Source organism: Paralichthys olivaceus, chromosome 1, assembly GCF_024713975.1.
Source record: "Paralichthys olivaceus isolate ysfri-2021 chromosome 1, ASM2471397v2, whole genome shotgun sequence".
NCBI classification, from domain to species: Eukaryota; Metazoa; Chordata; class Actinopteri; order Pleuronectiformes; family Paralichthyidae; genus Paralichthys; species Paralichthys olivaceus.
This window is the reverse complement of record NC_091093.1, coordinates 15,055,840-15,081,120: the sequence shown is the minus strand read 5'-3', so window position 1 is coordinate 15,081,120 and position 25,281 is coordinate 15,055,840. Positions and strand designations below refer to the sequence as shown.

Genomic DNA, 25,281 nt, shown 5'->3' with positions numbered 1-25,281 from the left:
CACATAGTTTCAGGGCATTTTCGCACTGTAATAATCAGATGTGTTTAGTCAATCTGCTGGAGCTGCGTTGTGGGAGGAGATTCAGGATTATGGGCTGGTGTCTTTGTCCCTGTGGGATTAAGGCTCTGTAAGGGGATCACAACATTAATATTCATATACACATAGACGTAGTAATAGTAGATATGAACAGAAAGACAGACTAAGATAATACTGTACAATTTACGTAAACAGACATAGGTGAGACATGATAGCCGTCATATGGCAGATGGTCCCTCTATATTTAATTTACCAAGCTCTATTTATAATTTTCAATTTTCAATCACATAAATGCAAATAGATCCACTTTATAAATAACGCATATTACATAATCTCTGACTGATGAATACAGGGCAGCTTGTCTTGATACCAAATGCTTTATTGACATAAAAAATGCACAAATATGAATTTGATAAATTTCACACAACATAATTTGTCCCCAACAGTTATAATCGTATTTCAACCTAAATTAATCAATTCATCTTTGCACAAAAAAGAGACCAATATAAACAGCACCAACAGAGAAAAGTCAAAGTAAAAATCTGTGCGTGTCTAAACATTGTTTATAAAAACAGTTGCTACATCCTTGAGAAAACAGGTTTTATTTGTCCATGTATCAAACATGGTGCATAATGAATTTGTGCAATATCTATTGTGATGTGTTGTATTTGAGATGTGTCCTAAAAAAAATAGGCATTTATTCTACACCCCCATATATACGATTAATACTTTCTATTGTTTTCAATCATGTTACTGTGTCCTCCATGTTATCAGTCCTCCAGTAGCACAGACATAACCAGGCCTACAGCACGACTTCGAATAATGGCTTATGTACTTGGCAAACATTAGAGGACAGCTACCTCTCATAGTTAAGCAGCAGTGTGGGTATTGAAATGAACCTATCCCCAAAAGCAATGAAAAATCTGAAAAAATACAAGCCCATATTAATTGTGTTGAGATGCGGCGATAGATAACACAATCTATTTTGATGCAATGGTTGATTTTAATCATCATAGTGCTAAGGATTTTTTAATAATTAAAATTCATTCAACCCAGGAATATGGTGAATGACAATTGAAAGATGGCACATAAGCAAACAAAGGTATGCACTGTGCTTTGTCTACACACTCATTACACAGACAAATCTGCACATAAGAAAAACACCCAGGCTGCACTCATTTGCCAACACCACAAGAGATAGAGCACTTACTCTGCCAGTCTGCTCACCTGCCTCGACCTAGACTTAATACTCTCTCCTGCTGTGTCCTGAAAAACACCTTAGACATTTTAGGACTCATCTACTACTAAGGGTCAGGAAGGGACATAATTCCATTAAGGCACTACGTCGTAGTGGAGTGTTGTCTGTGTGTCCTAGTTCGAGATGGATTAAAAAAAGAATAATGCATTAAATGTGGTAAAGGTGCGACGATGCAATGAATGTGATTTTTTTCCCAAGTACTTGTTTCAGACAGCATTTCTGTGAAGTTAAAAGATGTTTTCAGTTTACACTAATTGTCTAAGGCTACTTAAGACATGAAAGGTCAATAAACCAATGATGTTCATTGTAAAGTCTGAGGAAAATAAAGTTATGGTTAGCATGTGCATGCATCTTAATTTTACTGTACAAATGACTGGTAAACAAAAGAATGCATTTGTTTCAATGAGTGTAGTCAGTTGCTGTGTTTCAGTTTGCACATTGTCTGCGTCTTATGAAAGAGGTGGGTAGTAAACTGGTATATTATGGTCGCACACATGGAACTCGGATGCCTTGTCAACAGCCAGGTGATTGTCCCAGTATCCGTGTTTTTCACAGTCCAGGAGGGTGAAGTCAGGATTGAAACAGATCTCAATCTGCCCCAAAATCTGGGCATCGGCATTCTGTTTAAAACAAAAAGACAACATTTAACTATCCATCAGACTGCCAGACAACAATTGACCCATGTAAATGATATTAGGTCATTGTACCTTTGATGGGGGGATGCACTGGATCTTAGGTTTAACGCCGTAGAAGTTTTCTATGACTCCTTCAATTTGTGAAAACTACAAATAGACACATTAGTAACAGAGGGAAGAGGGAAATGAGAAACTGTAGCTTTCATATTATTATTATGAGGCACTTAAATGCAACAAATTAACCATGATGTAACATATATATGAGGTTTTATTAGACTTTAATTTGATGTTTAAAATATAAATTGACCTACTGCGTAGTATTTTTCGGAAGGAGTGATGTTAAACTTCCTCAGGATGCTACAATAACAGAAATACAGATTTGAGATGCTGGTAAATATGTGCAGGAACATGAAGACAATACTGATAACTAGAACATGTGACAATGGTTGGTGGTGTGTATGCGCACATGAAGATGATCCGTACCCATTCAAATCCAATTTGTGGTATAGCTCCAGAGCCTTGCTGAAGTATTTATGTTGACTGCTCAGAGACTCTGCTTTTGCTGCACATGTACCGTGTTTGCGCCACTCTTGATTCCTGTTGAAACAGACGGACAAACAAGTGGCAATGATTTTTACTAATATGATAAACACATTTCAGACAGGAAAACTAAAGAAATGTGAGATAACTCTGATGTGGTAGTAGTACACTACCATTGTATATTAAACTAGAACACACCCAACTAAAAGTGTAATGAATGGAGAGACTGTAACATAGAAGGATTAACTCAAACATTACCAGAAGAAAGTAGTTAAGGGTTTAAGCAAGTTAGGCCAACTTTTCTCCATGTCAGGAAGCAGGTCCTTAAAACACAAACAAAACAACAGATTTGTTTTATCCATCAATGGATGTATTTTATCTTCTACATCCAGTTTATTCCAGAATATACATCTTGCTTTTGTGTGCTTTAGATTGACAGAACTTTTACTTTTGTTATTGTGAGCTTTATACTTCTTCTCTCTGTCCAATAGCTCCATCTTGATGTAAAAAGGTTTGTTTATGTTCCTACTCCAAATTCAAAACGATTACAGATCTACAGTGGATAAAATACATGATTAATTACAAATACAAACTGTGTGACTAATGTTATACCTCTATTAGAGAAGAGTTGAACTGCCATGATGAGTTGCAAAAAGTCCCTTTATCTGGCCTGTAAAACAGATTCAGAGTATATCACTGTAAACAATGAAAGCAGCAATAATTAATTCAAAAGACAGTTCTGCTACGTTTAACATTTCAGTAACATTAACTCCATGCACTTGATCCATGCACTTTCCTAAAAAGTCTAGTCACGAATGGCATACACAGCATATATCCCTCTAGCAGTTTTTCAAAGTTAATGGATTTTGTTCTAATATTAGATATTTTTTAACATGTTTATTTTTTACAAAAGTTTTCCAATAGTTAATTTAGTCATAACCACTTCTTCAAGGTAATAACACCAAGCAGGTAGTTGCGCAGTTAACACAGACTTGTCTCACTCCGACATGTTTCTGGTCTCCTGATTCCATATTTGGCTCAGAGGAGAGCTTTCAGTCCCACTCTCACACTTTACAACCCAAGGTGACTGCTCTTTCTCTTTTGCTGCCCCAAGTCCCACAATACGTTTGGCCCTCATACTAATTTTAAACGTAAAGGTAACTTGACTTGAGGTAGTTCATCAACCACAAGTTAATTACATTAACATTAACCACTGACCCAAAAATCAACTTATTCCCAATTGGAGACACTGATCTTGTCTCAAATTGGGCAAACTGTCTGGAATTACCTGGTCTGTAATCTGAAATTTTTCCCAAGATTAGCCTATGACACACACACACAGAAACACATACACTTACCAGAGTCCATGTATTGCCCAGTAGCTGATGTTGGAATGACAATGTTCCATCTGAAATTGACCAAATGAATACTCTTAGTCAATCTGAATACATAAACCTGACACTTAATCATATTACTTGTAATCAGTTTTATCTTATACTCGGGTGGCTGTCTCCCATTTCATCTCATCTCATGTTTCATTGGACTGAAATACAAAAATCTTTTGGAGAGTAACTGTTAGGGTGATGATTATTTATAATATTGATTCCTTTTATTATTCTTGGATAAAGAAGTAATTATTTTGTCTAAAAAATATCATGAAATACAATGAAAATTGTCAATTAAGCAAGCCCATGGGTTTTTTGGCAGACTTAAGAAAAGTCTGCCAAAAAACCCAAAGGGAAACAGAAATAGCAACACTCTGACATTTTGAAAGTTGTAACTGAAAGTTTTGCGGTTTGTACTTAAAACATTGTCTTCACGACTGATAAAATGAACAATCACTTTGAAGTTCCAGTATGTCCTGTAAATTGCATTTATATTACCAACAACCTAAAAAAACATTTCACATGGAGTCATGTCACATGATCCTCAAGTGCTGCGGTTTTGTGGTTTTACAGTTAAGGATCTACATCTAAACCTTTTAAGTTGAGTCATCAGACAGAGAATAGACTAAATGACTTCCTCCCTAAAATGCCATGATAGTAACTTTGACTGAAAATGTTGCAAATAAAATAATGAGCAAAAAGAGACCCGAACCAAACAGGCAGCAAACCTGTTTTACTGACACAAACATGCATGTAATACAAAGCCACAAGGCACCCACAGATTTGAACTGCAGACTGTTAATTAAGATGAACAACAAAACAACTCTTAAAAAAAGTGTTTTCAAAAGCTCAAAATAAGAGATGTAGATCATTTGCCATGACAGTTAAAACTGCATACTCTGCAATGTTGTCTGAACAAACAAGACTGCTGACACACAAATAGTCTCATGACTCAGACATCACATGATATTTAATAATTAAAAGTTGAAGAGTGATACGATATATGGAAAAACATTCCTATCTAATGTAAAAGTCTTAGGAAGGTTACCGTGTCATTAATAATTAATCTTAATGGCTGGAAAAATAGAGATTGATGTAAATTGCTCTCAATTTATCACAACATATAATACACCAATTCCTGATCTAAACCTATTCAAAATGGTTTAGAAACAATAAAGTACCAAAAACATACTTTTCTTTTTAAAATGTTTTTTTCATAGTTAACATGTTTTGGTGAAGGGTAGGGTTTATAGTCAACATGGACCTAACCAACAGATGAAGGCATACATCCTGGTAAAGCTTAGAGATAAGGTTATGGATGAATTAAGAATGCTGAACAATTCACTAAAGATTCCCCTAATGAAAGACTTATGATAGTGACAGCTACAAACTGAATAATAAAATTAACATGAGACAAAAGACTGTCTTTAATTCACTTAAATAATAAACTATCATGTGACATTTCACACTGTGTTCTATGAAAAGGCAGATTGTTTCTTTCAAAAAAGGTTGACATGAAAAGATGAATTCATAGAATAAAGGCAAATACTTTCACACTTACAACACAGAAGGTGTTGGGCCAGTGGTGGGTCAGTATCAGTTTGGTCCACATGTGTCTGAAATACACGCACATTCATGTCTCAGTCCTGTTTGACTGTGATTGCATGATAATGAAAACATCTATTTACAGCTCTATGTCAATTTAATAAAATAGCAGGTCACATCAGACTATCTACAGTTCATTTAAAACAAACACATCCATCATTTTGCTGTACTTACGGGGGTGAAATCACAAAGGCAGAAGACAGTGCTGCTGCCAGGCAGAGCAGAAGAGGTGGCCCGAGCTTCATGTCTGACCTAAAACATATAACAAATAACATAACACTTGTCAGCTGCTTTTTACCAGAACTCAGTAGTGAACATGAGAATAACCCAGACTTTATACAAACATCCCCCTTATACCACAGTGAAGCATCAGGGGAACACTTACTTCCCACTGTGTGTAGGAACATGTGTGTATCATCAAATAAGCCGATTTCTGCAGTGATGATTTTCAAAGAAATCACGTGCTGCGGGATAGTCAAAGTTTGACTTGTCTACTAAAAATGGGCCGCACGCGATGGATGTCACGAAGACAAAAACAGGTAGTGGCTTAAATGGGAGGAAGTGAGGAGGGGAAGAAGACTTCATGTGACCAATTCACTGGGCAACAAAAATAAATCAGCAATCTGTCCCTCACAAACACAATCAATCAACAAGATGCATGGAAACCTCGGGTCTGTGAGTGTTGACTGGGCCACTTTAAAAATAACCACCTCTCATGGAGGAGAAGTCTGCAGTGCTGCACTTTAATGACCTACACACACAACTGTTATTAACGCAGTGCGTGGGTCCCTCTGTCATGAGAGAATACAGTCTGTGGCAACACAAGTACACAAGTACTTACAAATACATATGTCTCTGCAGCACAGTTGACAGTAGAGATTAGAGACAAGGTTTCTGTGAATCAGTAGAAGCTGCGTGTTGGTGGTGCAGGTAAAGACAGCTTAAAGAACTGTCTGACACATGAAGATAACCTGAAGCTGATAAACAGGAGGACACAACGACACACTCAGTGGTCAGGCACAAGTAGTCAACGTTAGCTTAATCTAAAGCTAAAGTACTTAACGTAAAGACTGGACGTGATATCGTTAAACATTAGCCCACAGAACTACCGCTGACTGACCCTGACCTCAGAACAAAGCTAGAGTTTAGACTGGACTCACCTTGCTCTGAATATGCTGCTACACAGGTTGGTAGTGGTTTCACTTAGCTCAGCTAGTTAGCTCAGCTAGTTAGCTCAGTTAGTTAGCTCAGTTAGAACAGTTAGAACAGTTAGTTTGTTCAGTTAGCTCAGTTAGCTCATTACTCAGGACTACACACACACACACACTGAATGTTTACGTCCCACAGCCGCTTCACTACCGGCCACTCTGCTCAGCCAATCAGGACCGTACGCGTCACGTGGTAGACATGGCTGGTACGTTTGATTTACCGTCCGGGTCGCACCGGCTGCTCACGTACACACAGTCTGTGGTCTGAGGGCGGTGTTTTCACACAAGAGTTTCTAATGTAGCAGTGAGCGAACGCCCCTTTCTCAGCGAGCTTTAATTATGATTCCAGCACATGATCACAGAAAGAACTCCTGGAACAAAGTACAACTCCCATCTGACAGAAACAGATGTGTGGCAAACTGGGGCTCTGATGAATAATAATAATAATAATAATAATAATAATAATAATAACAGTAATAACAATACTACTAATACTACTAAATATACAGACAAAACAACAACAACAATAATAATAGGCTTAATTTATACAGCACAGTTTCAGATTGCCTTACAATAAACAAGACAAAAAATCGATATAAGGGCAAAAATAAATGAAAAAAAAATGAAAAAAATAAACACTTTAGATAAAAATAAAAATAATTAAAAAAACATCCTCTGCTAGAATTACTCTTGCCGTACAGATAAAATAATTAAAATAAACAAATCAGATAAAATAGAGAAAAGCTTTCTGGAGGAAGTAGCCTATGATCTGAGATTATCTATCAATATGAATAAAATTATTATTATTATTATTATCATAGTTATTATGATCATGATGATGATATTATTGTTGTTGTTTGCTTTCTTTTTGCTCTGTAGTTCAAGTTTACCATCATTTTAATACCTGCCAGCAACATAATGTTCTGAATTATCACTGGGCTTTGGTGACAGTGATGAATGTTCTAACATATGACCAACAGAGGGCTCTTTGCAACCACAGACAGACATCAATCCTTTTAACAGTCATAGATAAAAATCCCTCTAACATAATGCTTACTGCATCCTGTTAATACACTTTGTATTTGACATGTATTTGTGTTTGCAATTTGATGTTACTTATAATTTGCTAGTGCATTTTGTAAGTTTTGTAAGCAAGTTCAAAAATCCAGGCTGTTTGACCTAACCATAGAAAAGTCTGCCTCTGTGGGATTTGCCTTGATTATTATTTATGTTCTGTAAAAGGTGCTGCTCATCTGAATGAGACAGCAAAAAAAGGCCATTAACTATAAACACAAGCCACCCTCCACCTCCCATATACATGTTCCATCCAGACTTAATGGACTGGGTGTATGATTGTGAGAGATTATTTTTCTATGTTCCCTTCTTGTCTTCTGCCTCTTTCTTTCATTCTTTTCAGTCTGCGCCACTCACACATCACACAGTGGTCACCAGTGTCTCGCCCTGACACTCTCAAATTTAACTCCATGTTTTCCCATCGTATGATTTCTCATCAGATGTAAAATGCTTTTCACAGCTCCTCCACTGTGTCAGGAATAGTCAGGCTGTAACCGTAGCTAGTCTTATAAATAGGCTCTGGCCAAAGATCAGCATGCGACACAGTGTCTCAAGACGCTTCTGAATGCAGATGGAGAAAGATCTTGGAGACGGTCTTCACTTCTGTCCAAAGTGCAGCTAGATCTGAATGTATAATTGAAACAGCTGTATGCTGCATCTGTGTTGGGCTGCTGAATTGTGTTGTGTTATGCGGAGAAGAGTTTATAACAGAAACACCTCATAGCATGAAGCAATACAGTTCAACAGCACCGCATAACACATCCTCCAGAACCACACAACAGAGTCTGAACTACTCAGTAACTATGTCATTTTGACGTGGGAGAAATTCATTTAACCAGCACTGTTAAACTTGTATTTGAGAACGCACACTATATTTGAAACTAAAAATGCTGCTTCAAAATGTGTTGCCCCCCCTCCCATAGCATCCCCATGGTTGCATTCTGTGCATTGATCAGCTGTTATACTTTACTAACAATTTTTTTTTAGCATCGGTTGTATGACAATATGTCAAAAAGCTGCCGTTTGTTTAAAAAGTTCATATGTTCTAGCAGCCCAGCGTCTTGAGGGATACTGGTTATATATAGGCAGCTCTCTCTCCTTTTAAGGCCTCAGTGAACAGTAGGTGGGGGTCTGCTGGAGACGGGTGGTGGTTTTGTTGGCCTGGTACTTGGTTTAGGCTGACTCCCTGTGGATTCAGGCTGTCATCCGAAGTCAGTGCAAAGGAAATCTCAAGGGGTAAGAAAAATTATTCCTTTTAACTCTGTTTTCCTTTTCTATCGCTTCAGTATCCTCTGCTTTTTCTCCTACTTTTGTTTCAAACCCAAGTGTGGCAGGGGGGATCAGTGGAATGGAGGTACAGAGAGCAGATTAGGACATGACTACAGGATGTTGTATGGCCCCTAACCATAGCTGATAATAGTTAAAGTGTTAAAACATATGAGTTGTGAATTAAGAAGGATGTGCAGTTGGGGTAAAATAATTGATCAGTATTTTGAGGATAATGATCTTAATCATCTTGTCTGTGACACATGAGAAAGATAGCAGGTCTAAGTGTGTTTATAATAGTAACACTCTAATTGGTTAGAACGGACGCTGACAAGACAGTCAAATTTATTAGGGACACTTGGGACTGGTGCTTCATTGGACAAATTGCTGGTGCTTGGCTCTGGGACTTTTTTTTTGCATATTGACCTCATTTAAACTTGACATTGTGCTTGTTCACTGACAAATGTTTCATCACAACATTTTCACATGAAATGAAACATTATTATTCATCTGTATCACCTTTTCAATACAAGTAATCTGCATAGCAACTGTTCATGATTATCCTGCAGATGTTCATTGGTTTGCACAGTTATGGTTGAGAATTTTAGGTTGACGGTTACAGAGAGTGAAGCTCAGGTGTCATTTGCAGATATTTACAGTACTGGCCAGACTGTCAGAGGCAGAGGTCTGCTACTGAAAAGCAGGTGTAGGAAAGTTGGGGATAAAACATCACTTGTTCACAGTGACCACTTGCCTGATTGCAGATCAGTTTAATGTTTATTATTTTTGGAAGGACATCTTTATGTGTGTTGTGTGTTGTTTTGATCTTTCAGTGTTAAGCATTTTGTTCCTTTGTTGTTCAACTAATTTCCTAAAATTATTCATATGCTGCTGTTTTCAATGGAAACTATTATACGTGTGGAAGAGGATGAACATAAAAATATAAAAGCATAAACTCTTCCATTGCTCAACCTCATGATTCAACCAGGAATTTAACAATCATTGACTTTAGGGTTAGAGGTTAAAGGTCTGGGATTAGGGCATGATGGTGTCATCTATCTTCTTGACTGGCTGTTTGATTGACTGTTAGATGGGAGTTAAACATGGCTTTGGCAGTGGGCACAGTGACCCCGAAGCTTGGGTGAGTGTTTCAGAGATGTGGAGGTGACTTCAACATGTTGCAGCAGCTCCCAGGGTAAGGTTTGGGCTTCATGTTTCATGTGACCTTATTTCTAGTCTCTGAAGACTTGGGTGATGTAAGGCAATTATGTTCCACTGTGCGTGCATGATGTAAGGCAAACGTTTGCTCTTGCTTAGGTGTCTGTATGTTTATTTCAGACACCCAGTGATGAGAATCAGCACAAATTGTTTGGGAAGTAAATGCTGTGATCTCCTGAAAGTAAAAGACATTTAAATTAACTTCACTAAATAAAGACTTAACCATTTAGTGTAAAGAAGAGGGCAGAGTGTAAATACACATTATTGTTATCAAATGCTTCAGTGGTGAAAAAAGAAAGATGACCTTGGTGGTATAGAATACAGGGGAAACTATGGTATGCTGTGTTACAAACGTTAGAGCTTTTATGATACATATGTACACAGTTTATCTAAAACTTTAAAAATGGATGTAATTTCTGAAATGGTGAGTGAGACTCTTCAAAGATATCCTTTTTTCAAAATTATTCAATGTTTTTATTTGGCAACTTTAAACAGCGGGGAGATGGCTGATTGTCTTTGATGACACATATAATGTAATAACTGTTCAGTGTTCACGTGCTTGTTTGTTTCACTTTCTTTCTTTCTCTTCATTTCTTTTTTTCTGTGGTAAAATCGGCTGCTTGTGCAGATTTTAAAAAAGGAAGCTACACAGCACTTTCACAGAGCTCACGCTAAATAACTTCTCTTTTAATTTGGGGTTGTTTGACTCGCTTGTCTTAAAAGTGGAAAATCACAATATTTGCAGCACAGTTTGATAAACAAGCCGTAACTGCTGCTGTTGAATTTAGAGCTGTCAATGTGAAGGACAGTCTCTGGTGCAGCTGTACTGTCAGTTCTTGTTGATACACGTCACTGGTCCAACAATAGCATACATCCATGTCTTTATGTGCAACATGTGTGTGTTCATGTGTATCTGTGTTGGTGGCATCTTTAAATCAACAGTGTCACCTTGTCGTTGCTGCCAGTAAGACTCCTGTGTGTGTATATGTGTGTGTGTGTGTGTTTGTGTGTGTGGCAGCTTTCCTTGTCTAAATTCCAGGAGGGCCTTTCTTTTTGTAGGGGACGAGGCAGCTCTTTATTGCCACCACACTGTTGCAAAACATGTCGACACAGAGAAAGACAACATTTTACTGCCAGTTGCCCCAGATGGTCCTCGACATAATTAACCATCCTTTTCCTTCTTTAAGTTTGACTCCATAATCTTGACAACCTTTGTGTTGTGTGTGTTGGTGTCACTGTTGCCTGCAAACAAGAGAATATACTGTACTTTGTTACCATATCAGTATTTGTGTGTATTTGTGTGTTTTGCTGGTCCAACAGGTCAGTGGGTAGAGCGTCATCATGTCAGTGTGGAGCAAACGTGGGAGCTACAACCATGAGTATCACCACAAACAGAGCAGCTATGTGGTTAAAGAATACAGCAGGTACAGGATAGACGCTGATTCTACTGCAGTTATAACTAAAGCATCAAGCTAATGCAGCACTTTAATAGTTCTAATATTATTACTAATTGTAGAATTGTAACAGTGGTAACCTTTGTCATCGCTAAACCTGCAAATCCAGCCATGTCAGAGTAACCGTAACAAAAACAACCTTGCTTAAAAACCCAGCCAGGGTTGAGATGCTAACCCAATTAGACCCAAGATAACCCCTAAACATGGAAATATTTTTTAACAAGGGACATCCCAAGTTCATCTTCAAAGTTCACATCATGGCTAATTTTAAAGTCAACATTTTAATTTGGGATTTTTCTCATTTCTAAGAGAGGCTATCCAAACTTTCAAGCAGCTAAAGTCTCAAACTGATGCTAATGATGATTCAAGTTTATCTAAGTGGGATTAACTTCACCAGATTTAACACAGGCCTCTCTGGAAAGCTGTATTGTGTAAAAATGTTAATATCTTTTGGATTTTTCTCTTGGGATGGCTGACAGTAATTCTCCGACACCATAGGAGAAACAAACATATTTTACTAACACTATGTGGAGTGCTTATGTGTTTGTTTTTGTGTGTGACATTTAAGAGGAATGCCAACAGGTATTCTGGCTTCTCTGATAAATGTCCACACTTAACACTTCAAACATCTCACTCTTGCTGCTATTCATGTTTCTCTTTGATTTGTTTGAATAATCAGCTAACCCCTACACAAGTCTGATCTTTCTGACTTACAACATGTGATTGATTCTTTTTTCCCCATGGCACCGCCCCTGCTCGTATAGAGCGTATTTCCTTTCCAATTTCTTATCTTTTATTTCAACTTCAAGTAAGTGTGTTTGTGCAATGTCCATTAAACAATGACTAAAGTGCTAACACACAAGATTTCTTTTTATTTTGCTTGAAATACACTCTTTCCTTGGTGATGAAATTGGCAGTCTGTTTTTTTCCCACTGTTCTCTGTATAGCAGCCCACTGTTTCTCCAATTAGGATGAATCCTTACAAATCCCACAGGTGCTGTAAAAAGCTGTCCATCCAACCAAGCTTCCACTGCAAAACAAGAACTTTGACAATTACTTATGGTCAGGAATGTCCCTCAACATGCAGGATTGTCCTTCCAGCTCTGGTCTCACCACAGCTTCTGCCAACATTTCCTCTAACTGTCTGGACTGCAGGGCACTCCAGTCAAATGTCAGTAGGCTGTTGTGAAATGACTTCTAGCCTGAATGTCTTAAAGACAACAGTGATGAAAAGATCAGAGCTGGTGGGCATTGTGATTATCTTTCAACCAACAGAAATGGCTCTCCCAATGGAAGATGTCCATTTTTGTCCTGGAGGTTCTTACAAAGGCAATCGAAAAAACGTACATTGTGGTGCTCAAGGTTTTCTGATGTCAACCACACGAGCCCACATTTAAATTTTTCCCTGAGTTCATGTCTCTTCTTTCATCAATTTGGGCGGATCGTGCATTGAGCTCTTACGGCTCCGTCAGGGAGGCTTAACTTTCCTGCCACATATAGTATCCTACACAACCTCTCGTCTTGTTAACATCATGGCAGATGTTGAAAGCATGTGTGGCAGATAAAAAAAAGATATTTGTCATCTTAATTCAGTCAGTGGGGCAGCACAGGGGTAACGTGGTTACCACTTTGCCCCAAAGCAAGATGGTTCTGTGTGTGAACGTGTTTGCATGCTCTCCTTGTGCCTTTGACAGTTTGTTCTGGGTACTCCTGTTTCCTCCCACAGTCCAAAGACATGAAGGAAGGTTTATTAGTGAAACTAAATCGGCATTAGTTGTGTGAATGAGAGAGTAAATAGTTGTTTGTCTCTGGATATCAACCCTGTGATAGACTTGTAATCTGTCAAGGGTGGTCCCTGCACGTCATCCAATGTCAGACCTGAGGAGCTCTCTAGATGTATCTCTGTTCCTAGAACAAGGATTGTAATTTTTCATTTTTTAACTCATTTAAAAGTGTGTGGTTTTAGTTTGCTAGAACTTCTTATTTGGGCCAGCAGACACCAGTTTAAAAGCTGTCCACATGCACGAGGCATTTTTATTTGATTAAAACCAGTGCTATTTAATTAATATGAGGCTAATACCACACCTTAAATATTATTTGATTACTGCTACAGAGTCTTACAATACTAACAAACTCATATCACATATTTTAAAGAATTGACCCACTTTACTCAATTCTCAGCCTATTAAAAACTCTGTACATTAACTATGAACATTAACAAATGGATTCTTTATCTTTAGCTCTGTGGCAATGGAGGACAGATATGAGCACAAAAAACAAGCTCGCATCCAGGAAGTGGTAAGAATCTATGAACTCACACTGTCCATATTTGCATAAATGACAAATGATGATTGTATAAATGAGTGTTCTTGTTTATCTTTCTAGGTGAGGACAAAGATGGCCAGCAAATATGTTCGCGAGGAGCCCATGATCAGGGGACCACATTTCCTGGTCAGACTCAGGTCCCACACTGTGTTTGAAAAGACTTCAGTCCAACTCTTCTGCACTGTGGAGGGCTTCCCCATGCCTGTTGTAAAATGGTAAATCAACAATAAATAACGTTTTGCCTTGTGATTCAATAGTCTATAAAAAATATTGTTTTTTGGGTTACATTTCTCCCAACATAACAGTTGCACAATTTTGCAGTATTTCATGAACTAAGTGTGTTTACTGTGTTTTTTCATTTCTACAATTTCTATATTATTGATCTCAATAGTAATGATAGAGTTATTTGTTAGGGCTCCACATGTTTCATTGCTGTAATCTTCCACTATAGGTATAAAGATGGTGTGACCCTGGACATCTCCTCTGGAAGGTACCTGGTAGAAACTAAAGGTGGAATCCATTCTCTGGAGATCATGAGGTACAATAAGTTCAAACACATACTGTTTTGAGTGTGAGTTTATGATGACGGCTGCCACTGAGCTGCATCATGTGAATTCCAGGATCTTCTGTTTGAAGTTTGACCTTGACTTTGATCCACTGTGTGAATTAAACATCAGCATCTTTGTCTGTCACTTGGAAGGTCCCGATAAAAGAGAGAAGTCAAAACACATCAAGCTGATGTAAACAGTGCAGTTGTCTAAGTAATTTAAAGGAAGTTCAATCAAATTGTAACATATTTAATGTCTCTTAGGCTTTAAAGATAAAATATATTTTGCGAGAATCTTCAGGACTAGTAGTGCAATTGTATGAAAATCATAGACTATATATAAAGATGGACTGCACATCTCCACTTTCTACTACTGTCCAGAAACTGAGCACACAAATGAGCACTTGAACCAGTGTGACAAACACTACCTACAATTACAGAAACCATCTTTGAGAAGAATGTATCTCACATGTACTTTGACTTTTTAGTTTGATCCATGTCCCATGCACTTACATGGAGGGGGCAGGGTTTATGACTCACACTGCAGCCAGCCAACAGGGGGTGATTGAGATGTTTTGGCTTCACCTTTGGGAGCAGTCATGTCGTCCATCTTTACAATCTATGATGAAAATTTTGCATCTGCTTTTTGACTAATACAATCAATTTACTCATTTCATGAATGATTTGACTTATTCATAATTCTATTCCCACTTGGGTTAGTGGCTGACTATGACAGGAACCATCTGAAAATCTCTCCTGTCAAATCCATCAGCCTCTGAACATAAATTCCAACTATAGTAATAATGACAGAGTCAGCTGACTGTGAGGGTGGGCTGTGCGATTACATGCTGTATATGGGACAAGAACATATCCCGCTCTCCCTCCAGTCTTAGGAAGCTCAGCTGTTCAAGTGCTGACCTCGGTGCCACATGATACTCCAGGATTCTTTCAGTCGTCACACTCTCAGTGGATCCAGTCTCCTCTTGCTACTTCTGTCTGTTACTCACAGTTCAACCCACAACGACAACTCACTGCATTCTCTCTTAATGATTTTAGATTAAGTCTCCTGAGCTTCATGAGCCTGGAGATCATTTTGAATATGACTGCTGTACAAACAAAGAATTCTTTATGTTTTAAGTGATAAAATGACTGAAGGGTTAAAACAATAGCCACTATTAAATGCTGGAAATGTATTCAAGCTTCTCAAATGGACTGGAAGATGTTAAGGGATAAATTCTTTAGGCTACACTCATGACAGTGAGAGAGATCCCTTACCCCCAGCCTGTCTTGGATCTTTACACCATGACATTCCTGCACAACCACACACACACGCACGCACATGTGCACACACACACACACACACACACACACACACACACACACACACACACACACACACACCGGACACACAGATGTGTGTATATGAAGTATTTAGTGAATGTTATTATGGTTGAAAATAAGATTATTTTTGCTGCACTCCCTCAGCTCCCTGATGCAACTCACTGCAATCACTTTCGTTACAGTAATAATGTCAAAGCCAATGCTCACTGTAGATAATACTGTTTTAATACAAGCTTGTGGGGAATAGGTGAGAGGAGCATCAGGCAGAGGTAGAAAGATGAAAAGGCTGAAGGATGAAGAGAGAAAGAAGCAGAAGAGTTTCAGCTCAGGGGGTTGAGCTTTTTCAAATGACAGATCTGTGGAATACAAGGATTTCTGTAGCAGCCCTTTTATGTCTATTACCTGTACACTGGTTTGTGCTTGACACAAGGTATTACAGTAGTGGCAGTCCTGTCATCAATAGGTTTTGATCTATAGTCCAGAGTCAGATTTCAGCAATAGATAGCACCACTTCAGTAGACACATGACTTAAATACAATCAGGGCATATTGCGCTTTAATGACAACTTTTTCTTTCACTTTAAGACACAAAGCAATGAACTCTGACTGTATGTGCTTCATAGCTTTGACATGATCTTCTTGTGCAGAATGAAAAATAAGCTTTTATACTCTAAGTAGATTTCTTGTTGTGGCAAATCAATGTTCTCTCAAACTGTAGGGGGCATTGTATTGAAAACTAATGTCTGCTGCATGGTTCCTTGCATATCCAAGTGTCCAAGTCATTAGAAAATGTCTGATGAAAGAGCCTCTGTATGGGACCCTTGCAAAGATTTGCTGGTGTGGTGTCACCATGGCTACAGAAACGCTTGAAGATACCTTAAACTAACATCTTCATCTACCGTCTGACTCTGATGCACTACAACCTGAAACTCGTGGCATGTCTGTTGGAGTACATTTCATTTATTTTTAGGCTATTTGTGAAAAAGTCATGCAAACTTGACTGGTTATAACTGAAGGAAATACAGTATGTCTGATGCCAAGTCTTGCATTAACCTATCTGTGTAGAACAGGTCATGTAGGACCAAACCAAACATATGCTGCCAGTCAAAACAGATCCCATCCCCAGACTACTGAACCCAGCAATACTGCAGGTTTTCCTGTGTGTGTGAATAGAGGCTCTGTTCTCTCAACTGCTGCTATCCCGGGCAGGATAATGCATTCATGTGGCAAATTATTGCTCATTTGGTAAATTAGTTTCATATATTTGTAAAAGCAAATCCAAACTGGCATTACATCAGCAGGTTACAGGTAGTGATGTCAGAACTAATACTTATAGATGCTCACTACATCTGGTATGTGGGCATTTTCCATGTCCTACACAGTCTATTATAGTATAGCATAATCCGTATAGGTGTACTGACCTGAAAACCTTAAATTGTGCTTTCTTTTACAGATGCTGCACTGATGATACAGCCCAGTACACTGCTGTTGCTTGTAACCTCCATGGACAGGCCTCTACTCAGGCCTCCATCATCGTCAAGAGTAAACCCTTTATCATCAAGTCACACTACTTAGTTAAACACTGTTGAATAGGAGAGACTATTCTCTGACCTATAAATATAATTTAAATCTTACAGTTTACCACCAGCACCACCTGAATGTAAACGTCTCATCTATTTATACTGTGTAACTTTTGGTGTTTGTGTTTTAATCATGTAGGACTCAAGGATGAGGAAGAGACATGTCCATATGCTTGGTTGCCTTTCACAGGTAAACATCATAATTGACTTCATCCCCATTATATCCAGCAATAACAAGATCAGTGCCACTACTTTAGGCTATGAAATGTCATTCAAAGCAACACACTCTGAACCGACCCTGTTCCCATTGCTCTGTTATCCTGTTTTTCCTGTTCCTTGTCCCGCAGCTTCCCTGCTTCCCGAGATCCACTATACTAAAATCCACATTACTTTCCTGGAAAAGTTTGGGCCTGTGTTTAGTGCTGAGGGAGGATCTGCCACTCTGTCTGCTTCCATGACCCTGAACCCCAACCTGGCCAACCTGCAGCCTGAGGCACAGTGGTATAGAGATGGTAATTGTTATAAAGTAATATATTATGACAGAGTAATTGCACCGTAATTGCTAATAATATATGCCGGCTTCCACTGAGACTACACCACCCAGTCTTGTCGACATGCGGCCTGAGGCACAGCTATGGACAAATGGGAACGTTTTTACAGCCTCTAATTTTTACTGCAAATTAATTACACTGAAAGTTGTAATAGATTCTGGTGATATAACCACAGTTTCTGAGTATAGCTTAATTTGCCGTGTGGGAGTCTGTAGACCTTAGTTAAAAGTGCCATGTGGAATAATGGCAAATTGTTATGAATTCATCTTTAATATTCAAATGACTATATACAACCTTGTGTGTAAATTTGTAATTTGTAAGACACTGAATTCAGAATCCCGTCTGGTTTCTAGAAACTCGTCTGACTGACTCTAAATGGGTGAAGATTGACACTGGCAGAGGACACACCACCTTGACTCTTCCTAACCTGTTCAAAGACGATGAAGGACTCTACACACTGCGTATGGTCACTAAAGGAGGCACCGCAGAACACAGCGCTTTTGTATCTGTTGCAGGTGAGCGGTGCTAGATGGCTCGGCAGTCCAAGAGAAGTTGATTATGTTGAGGACTAATGGCTCCATTTGAACCTTGTCAATGTATTTTCTGCCTCTTTTCACAGAACTCATTTACAAAACCATTATTAAAACAATGTCCCCCTGTCCCATCCTGTGTAGATGGTCCTCCCCCAGTCCCTGGGGCACCCGGTGCTCCCATGGACATCAAGATCCACGATGCTAATAGAGACTATGTCATTGTGTCATGGAAGCCACCTAATACCACCACAGAGGGTCCAATCCTGGGATACTTTGTGGACAAGTAGGAGTTACTGACATAAACACCATAAATAAATAAACTGATCAACATAACGACAAACTGATTACTGTAAGTCATCACATAGAGTTTGCTTGACTATCTGTGCTAATGAAGGGGTTACTGTCTCAGTGGACAGATAATCTTGCCATTTTTGCCATAATGCAAATGTATTTTACAGCTAAGATAAAAATGTACTTATTGAATTGTCTACATGATGCTTGCACTGTCACATTATTTGCTGTAATCATTATCAGAGTTGCCACAAATTTTGTAAAAGAACGTTTTAAAAATATCTTCTGCAAAATTAACCTCCACTACTTTTCATTATACTTTTCATTAATTAAATATCTGCAGTTGACCAGTGACATTATGTCACAATATATTTGACATACCTGTCAAAATATTGTGCTATTCTTTGGAAAATACTTTCTTCTCTCCTGAACTCATCTCCTCTTTTTTTTACTTATTTTTTATTTTGTAGATGTGAGGTTGGCACTGAAAACTGGACTCAATGCAATGATCACCCCATTAAGATCTGTAAATATCCAGTGTCTGGGCTCTTTGAAGGACACGCCTACTACTTCCGAGTCAGAGCTGTCAACTCCCAAGGAATAAGCAAACCATCCCGCATGTCTGATCCCATCGCTGCTCTGGACCCCACTGAGTTTGAGAGGCTCCACGGTGGGTTTCACTGGATTATATAATGAAATGTCATCTTTGCCTTTTATGATAAATCATTTGAAGTGAGAAGCCAAATGTCAGAGTCATTTCAGGATGTTTGAATGAATGTAAAGTAATGAACCTTGACATTTATGTATTAAAAATGTCTGTGATGAATGATTCACTTTAATCAACTTTATTCAAAAAAGGTTTATCGTAGAGCTACTTCATCAATATCATCCCATAATATCTATATTGTTAACATGAACAGTATACATTTTATTAATTTCAAATTCAGGTCATTCACATATTCTGTTTCAGGGTTAATTTGAAATGGAAATCTGATGATTCTGATAATTTTGCTTCACTGCTTTATAGGATTCAAGCACAACTGAATAGGAATGCAATTTATCTAAATTTCTATATTAACCCAAAGTGAAGTACCTTCAGAATCTAATTGAGGCAGATTGATGATCACCTCTTTTATCATCCTGTAGCCAAAAAGATTGGAGGAAAACGGGATTTCGTGTCTTACCATGATGAAGTTGAAGGTGGGTTTTTTTAAGTTAAAATCAACACTCATCTAAAATTATTCCTGAGATAAAATCTATAGTTGGAAATTACATATAATCTGTGTGTGTTGGTGTTTAGCTGAGGGAAAGCCTCCCGGTGCTCCATCAGGAATTTGTGCCTCAGAAACCGACAGGACGTATGTTGTTCTGAGCTGGAAAGCTCCTGCATATTACAGCAAGGCTCCAATGTGGTACTATATGGAAAAGGTAGGAATTGAATACTACACTGTACATTCTAAAAGTGCCTCTCATGGGTTTAGGTTTAAATTTGTGTTTAATGCATTGTACTCTAGAGCAGGACAATGCTGTATCAATGCTGTGTGAAACAACACAAAACGACGTTCACGAAGAAATTCTATTTATAAAGCTGATATCAAGCAAACTACTCTTTTGACAAAATAAGGATATGTAATTCCATGTGTAACAGATGTGATAATAATATATATATATATTATGTATATATTATGATATATACATGTATATACTTTGGAAAAGACTCACTCGTGTGAATTTGTGACACTATTTCCAAACAGCTTTAAGATCTGCAGTTAAACCAGTTTAATACAGTACAACGTGTCATTATGTGTGTTAACGAAGCAGACACACTTACTCTGTCGTCTGTCTCTCTCGTGTCCACACAGAGCCTGGCAGACAGTGATGCATGGCAGCGTGTAAACACTCAGGTCCCTATTAGATCCCCACGTTATGCCGTCTTTGACCTGGCAGAGGGGAAACAATATAAGTTCAGAGTTTTGTCGGCCAATATCTATGGAACCAGTGAGCCATCACAGCCGACAGGCCGGATCGAGACCCTGGAGCTCAAAGGTCTGTTTATGTTTCATTTTAGTGTCACAGACTGTAGATTATTCTACAAGTGTGCATCAAGTCCAGGTTTCAAATATTTATCTAAAAAATGTTTTTTTTCTCAGGTGTGCCATCAGCTCCTGGTCAGGTGATTTCTACAAGAGAGACAGACACCTCTGTCCTCATCCAGTGGGCTCCTCCAAAGGAACCCAACAATCTCATTGGCTACTACATCGACCAGTGTGTTAATGGTTCCAAAGACTGGACCTCAGCCAATCACAAGCCTCACAAGAACACCAAGTGTGTTTTCAACCCCAAAAATCCCACACTTTTTTGTGAAATGTGTCTTTCTTTGGTTGTTGGATTTGGCATATAATAAAAGACACCAAATCCTGTTTTTATTGTTCATTCAGGTTTGTGGTAAGTGGTCTGACCAAAGGAGAAACATACGTGTTCCGTGTCCAGGCGATCAATGAGCTGGGTCTCAGCGATGAATCCCAGGAGTCTGCTCCTCTGACAGTCAAGGCTGCTCTCAGTCAGTACTGACACATTTTATTTTTAATGATGACAGTGATAATGATCAGTATCTGCTTTCTATAACCTAGTTGGATGATGACAATTCTTTTGATGAAAGTGAAGTAGTATTATTGCACTGTTATTATAAATATTACAATTCAGCAATGCCGTTTCAGCCACCCCTTCTGCTCCTTACGACATTGCTCTGCTGAACTGTGACGGAAACTCAATGGTTCTGAACTGGAAGAAGCCTCTGCACTCTGGAGGGGCAAAGATCAAGGATTATTACGTGGACAAAAAACGCAGTGGAACAACCATGTGGAGGGAGGTTCACATCCCACCACTCACAGAAAGACTGTATAAGGTACAACAGTGTCTGTAAACGTACCTTAAACAACTTTACTCCAATCTATTTCATCTTAATAACCATGGTATCATGTTATGTACAGGTGGAGGGCCTGACCAAGGGAGCAGTCTATCAGTTCCAGGTGTATGCAGCCAACCTGGCCGGCCTTGGAGCGGCTTCCCAGCATTCAGCTGACTTCACCTGTGAGGCCTGGACGACCCCTGAGCCTGGTCAGTAAACGTCTTCTTCAGACCAACTTGATCAACATCACTGATCAATCTGAAACATGGAGAATAAACATAGGGTCAAGTTTAAAGAAGTCACGCTCATATCGACCAAATAGCTTTGAGAGTTAGATGGAGGAGAATCAACAAGGTCAGTCAACGTAAACTAAAACACAAATGTAAACGTGTTCTCTCTTTAGGTCCTGCCTATGACCTGGCTTTCTGTGAAGTAAGAGGCAACTCTTTGGTGGTTGAGTGGCAAAAGCCTGTGTATTCTGGTTCTGGACCAATCACAGGCTATCATGTTGAGTATGCTAAGAAGGGCTCTTCTGACTGGGTCACAGCCAACAAGACATCTGTCAATCACCGCTTCCTTAAGGTAAGAAAACCTCTAAAGGCTCCTAAAGGTGAAGGTTTTCTTTTTAAACTTCTAGTAATTTTTGTTTTCTGTGTTCCTTCATCAGACCTTAGTCACAAAATGTAAAAAGCTTCTTGAATGGCATAAAAATACAATACTTTGTGCACAAAAAAAGATAGAATAACAATAAACAATATACAACTTTATTAAACTTGATGAATAACTATTATTTTGTAATATTATTGTGGCGGAATTGGATGCCGGTGTTTCATGCACAGCACTGCTAAAACAAATGGTCAAGTATAAATTAACTATTGTACTTTGTACCTGATACCTCATGTACGATGTTAATAATATCACTATGTCCTCTTAAGCTTGCTTTTGGCTCCTGACGATGACACTGTTGTTGTCTGAATTTCAACCTTCTGGACAAATATAGTATTTTATTGTGTCTACTGGAAAAGGTAGTAATATGCTGACATTAAATTGTGATATGCTGACATCTAGTGGATAAAAGGAGCAACTACTGAGTTAAGTACTAAAAAAAAGTAAATAATAATGAAAAATAGCAGCACAAAGATAACTCAGTCAGCAATAATACATTTAACCTAATAATTTAAGTTATATAATCTATTCATTTTTTCAGTAATTTAGTCAGTGGTCTGATAAATCATGAGTTACAGTACAGATTAAGTATGAGTGGATTATATTAAGTCATTTAATACCAATAGTAAAAATAATATTGGTGATAAATAATGATAAAATGTACATTTATTTTAAACATTAGCTGCTAGCACTAAATTTAACCCAAATTATATATTCTGTCATTGTTTCATCTGCCAAATAAGAAATTCGATTATTTTCCAGCAACAGTTTCTGATGTTGTGGACAAACCTACTGATGCAGAGTCACAGTTACTGAACCTGGCAGATTTACAGAGATTGATGATTAACACATCCAGGCCGACAATCATGGCTCTTTTGCTCTCCTGCTTGTTTCCTAGGTAACAGGCTTGGAGGAGGGCAGCAGCTATGTGGTGAGGGTGCGTGCAGTCAATGATGCAGGAGCGGGCATGGCTTCAATGACCTCTGATCCTGTGACCGCCAAGGCCGTGGAAGGTAACTTATCACAAAGTTGTATTGTAAAGTGCTGCAGCATGGCTGTGCTTTGTAATGTACTGTTTTTAAATGAAGGGGAGATTACAAACATGATCAAATATAATCAATAGTTCTAAAAACCACATCCTGTATATCCTGTACCACTGCACTTTACTGAAATACCTCTTTGTACAAAACCTATATTCTTCTGTAGTGAAAGGTGTATATTATGTACAGATTCATTTTTTAAAATATTATACTTTTATGCTGTGTGCTAGTTTTTTTTAGGATAAAATGATTGCAGTTTTAAAATGATCACATTATTGTTGTGTGTGTGATTGTCTTTTGCATTAAAGGTTCTCAGGAGGTTTCCTGTGTGGTGGACGAGAAGTCCGGTGACATCGTTCTGTCCTTCGCGTCCTGCCAAATGAACGAGGGCTCTCAGTTTGTCTGGAAAAAAGATTATAAAGAAATAACAGATTTCTCCAAAGGAGTGGTGATTAAGACTGAAGGCAGCAAGTGAGATCACACACACACACACACACACACAACCTGCTTTTTGAAACATCTAACATCTGTCTCTCTTGTGTACTGTATCGTAGTTCTAGGCTGATCTTCAAGAACGCAGACAAAGAAGACTTTGGAACATATTCTGTTTCTGTCACCAACACAGAGGGAGTGTCATCCAGCTATGCAATCTCTGCTGAAGGTAAAATGTACCTATCACTCTATAAGTCTGGCCCAGTTTTCAAAATGTAGACAATTATTTATTCTTCTTGACAAATTGTAATATGATATTATTTTATTTCTTCTCTACATTCACATCACATTAACTTACATGTATTGGGAGAACACAGTTAAAACTGGTTAGACGAGGACATCTGAAGTACAGACTTAAACAAAAGTCCAAAGAAAAATGCTTAAAGAATAAGGCATTGTGCAGGAGGAAGTCCGGATGAAAGCATAAAGCTTAAAAACGATCACAATTGCAACAAGGCAACAAACACTTACGTTACACATCTGATGAAAACCAGTCGAGCACATTGCTCACATTGCTTTTTGAGCTTGCGGCCATATGTGTGTTTTAAAACCACATTTTTCAGACAGAAAGTTTCACAGCATCTGTTATTTATTGTGCCTTACACTGATTGTTTCCCATTTGGCCTTGAATTGTTGTTTTTTTCTTCAGCACAACTCATAATAAGGCTTTCATCTGAATGTATTATGTATTATGTATTTCACTTGTATCACGGGTAATAGCGGAGACTGCAATTATTAAATATCTCAGCGCTGAATGCAGTTTGTTAGAGTTTCACAGCAGGCCTATGGGTCTAGTTCCAGGCATTTTAAGTGTTTGTGCATTTATCTGCCTCCGCCTATTAAACACAATTACTGTAATGACTTCTCCAACTCCAGACTCTGTACTTGAAGAACCCCTTCAAAGTCTGTGATAAATGACTTGTATGCATGAGTGTAAATATGTTCCCACAGCATTATCACCTGGACAAGTTGTTTCTTCTCATTTCAGAGTTGGCAAAGATGCTGGCACTGAGCTATGATATCAGACACCCAAGTAGGTACCTTTGGCCAACACTTTCAAACAAACAAAACACTTTCAATCTCTCGTAATCTCTTTCTCTTTGTCCATTGTGATTTCTCGTCTCTTACATGTTTTCTCGGCTGCGTCTTTAATCTGTCTTACCCACTCTCTTTCTCTGTTTCTATCTTTCATGGATTCATTTCGCTTTGTTCTGACTTGCTTTGAACCTTTCACATTTCATTCTTCTTTTAGGCGTACATTTCTCTTTCCATTTCATCCCAAAAAGTCTTACCTGCTTTTGCATCACCTGCCTAACCACCATTCACCTC

At 38.4% G+C, this 25,281-nt stretch overlaps 2 protein-coding genes across 9 annotated transcripts in view; one reads left to right on the top strand and one right to left on the bottom strand.

Annotated features, from left to right (window-relative positions):
* Positions 1-394: 394 nt before the first annotated feature.
* On the bottom strand, positions 395-6,928 carry rnaset2 (ribonuclease T2). Of its 7 annotated transcripts, none has more exons than XM_069522719.1 (11): positions 6,620-6,815; positions 6,301-6,436; positions 5,634-5,711; positions 5,416-5,470; positions 3,828-3,877; positions 3,082-3,139; positions 2,728-2,792; positions 2,413-2,526; positions 2,241-2,286; positions 2,002-2,076; positions 395-1,914 (listed from the first exon to the last, which is right to left on the bottom strand). In XM_069522719.1, the coding sequence occupies exons 2-11, from the start codon at positions 6,306-6,308 to the stop codon at positions 1,744-1,746; spliced, it is 720 nt and encodes a 239-aa protein (XP_069378820.1). In that variant the 5' UTR covers positions 6,309-6,436; positions 6,620-6,815; the 3' UTR covers positions 395-1,743. The 7 variants fall into 7 exon arrangements, with proteins under 7 accessions (XP_069378820.1, XP_069378830.1, XP_019954184.1 ...); XM_069522729.1 differs by lacking the exon at positions 6,301-6,436 and having other exon boundaries at positions 6,620-6,684; positions 6,720-6,801; XM_020098625.2 differs by lacking the exon at positions 6,301-6,436 and having other exon boundaries at positions 6,620-6,928.
* A 1,873-nt stretch (positions 6,929-8,801) lies between these two features.
* Positions 8,802-25,281, top strand: part of myom2b (myomesin 2b) — a 28,918-nt gene continuing 12,438 nt past the window's right edge. Inside the window, exons 1-23 of one of the 2 annotated variants that reach the window (XM_020098947.2) lie at positions 8,802-8,977; positions 11,546-11,649; positions 13,920-13,977; positions 14,065-14,219; positions 14,456-14,542; positions 17,345-17,433; positions 17,611-17,661; positions 17,819-17,983; positions 18,376-18,537; positions 18,697-18,838; positions 19,317-19,516; positions 19,993-20,046; positions 20,147-20,274; positions 20,709-20,892; positions 20,997-21,171; positions 21,285-21,406; positions 21,564-21,751; positions 21,837-21,963; positions 22,158-22,336; positions 23,319-23,433; positions 23,769-23,931; positions 24,015-24,121; positions 24,941-24,985. In XM_020098947.2, the coding sequence (XP_019954506.2) occupies positions 11,567-11,649; positions 13,920-13,977; positions 14,065-14,219; positions 14,456-14,542; positions 17,345-17,433; positions 17,611-17,661; positions 17,819-17,983; positions 18,376-18,537; positions 18,697-18,838; positions 19,317-19,516; positions 19,993-20,046; positions 20,147-20,274; positions 20,709-20,892; positions 20,997-21,171; positions 21,285-21,406; positions 21,564-21,751; positions 21,837-21,963; positions 22,158-22,336; positions 23,319-23,433; positions 23,769-23,931; positions 24,015-24,121; positions 24,941-24,985 (2,779 nt within the window). In that variant the 5' untranslated portion in view covers positions 8,802-8,977; positions 11,546-11,566. The remainder of the gene's footprint in view (positions 8,978-11,545; positions 11,650-13,919; positions 13,978-14,064; positions 14,220-14,455; positions 14,543-17,344; positions 17,434-17,610; positions 17,662-17,818; positions 17,984-18,375; positions 18,538-18,696; positions 18,839-19,316; positions 19,517-19,992; positions 20,047-20,146; positions 20,275-20,708; positions 20,893-20,996; positions 21,172-21,284; positions 21,407-21,563; positions 21,752-21,836; positions 21,964-22,157; positions 22,337-23,318; positions 23,434-23,768; positions 23,932-24,014; positions 24,122-24,940; positions 24,986-25,281) is intronic. The other variant, XM_020098948.2, reaches the window with a different exon arrangement.

Coding starts and splice junctions, on each gene's coding strand:
- rnaset2 (XM_069522719.1), bottom strand. Junction 3,140..3,827: donor TGGGCAATACATGGACTCTG/GTAAGTGTATGT, acceptor TCTGTTTTACAG/GCCAGATAAAGGGACTTTTT. Junction 2,077..2,240: donor CTTCCGAAAAATACTACGCA/GTAGGTCAATTT, acceptor GTCTATTTGTAG/TTTTCACAAATTGAAGGAGT.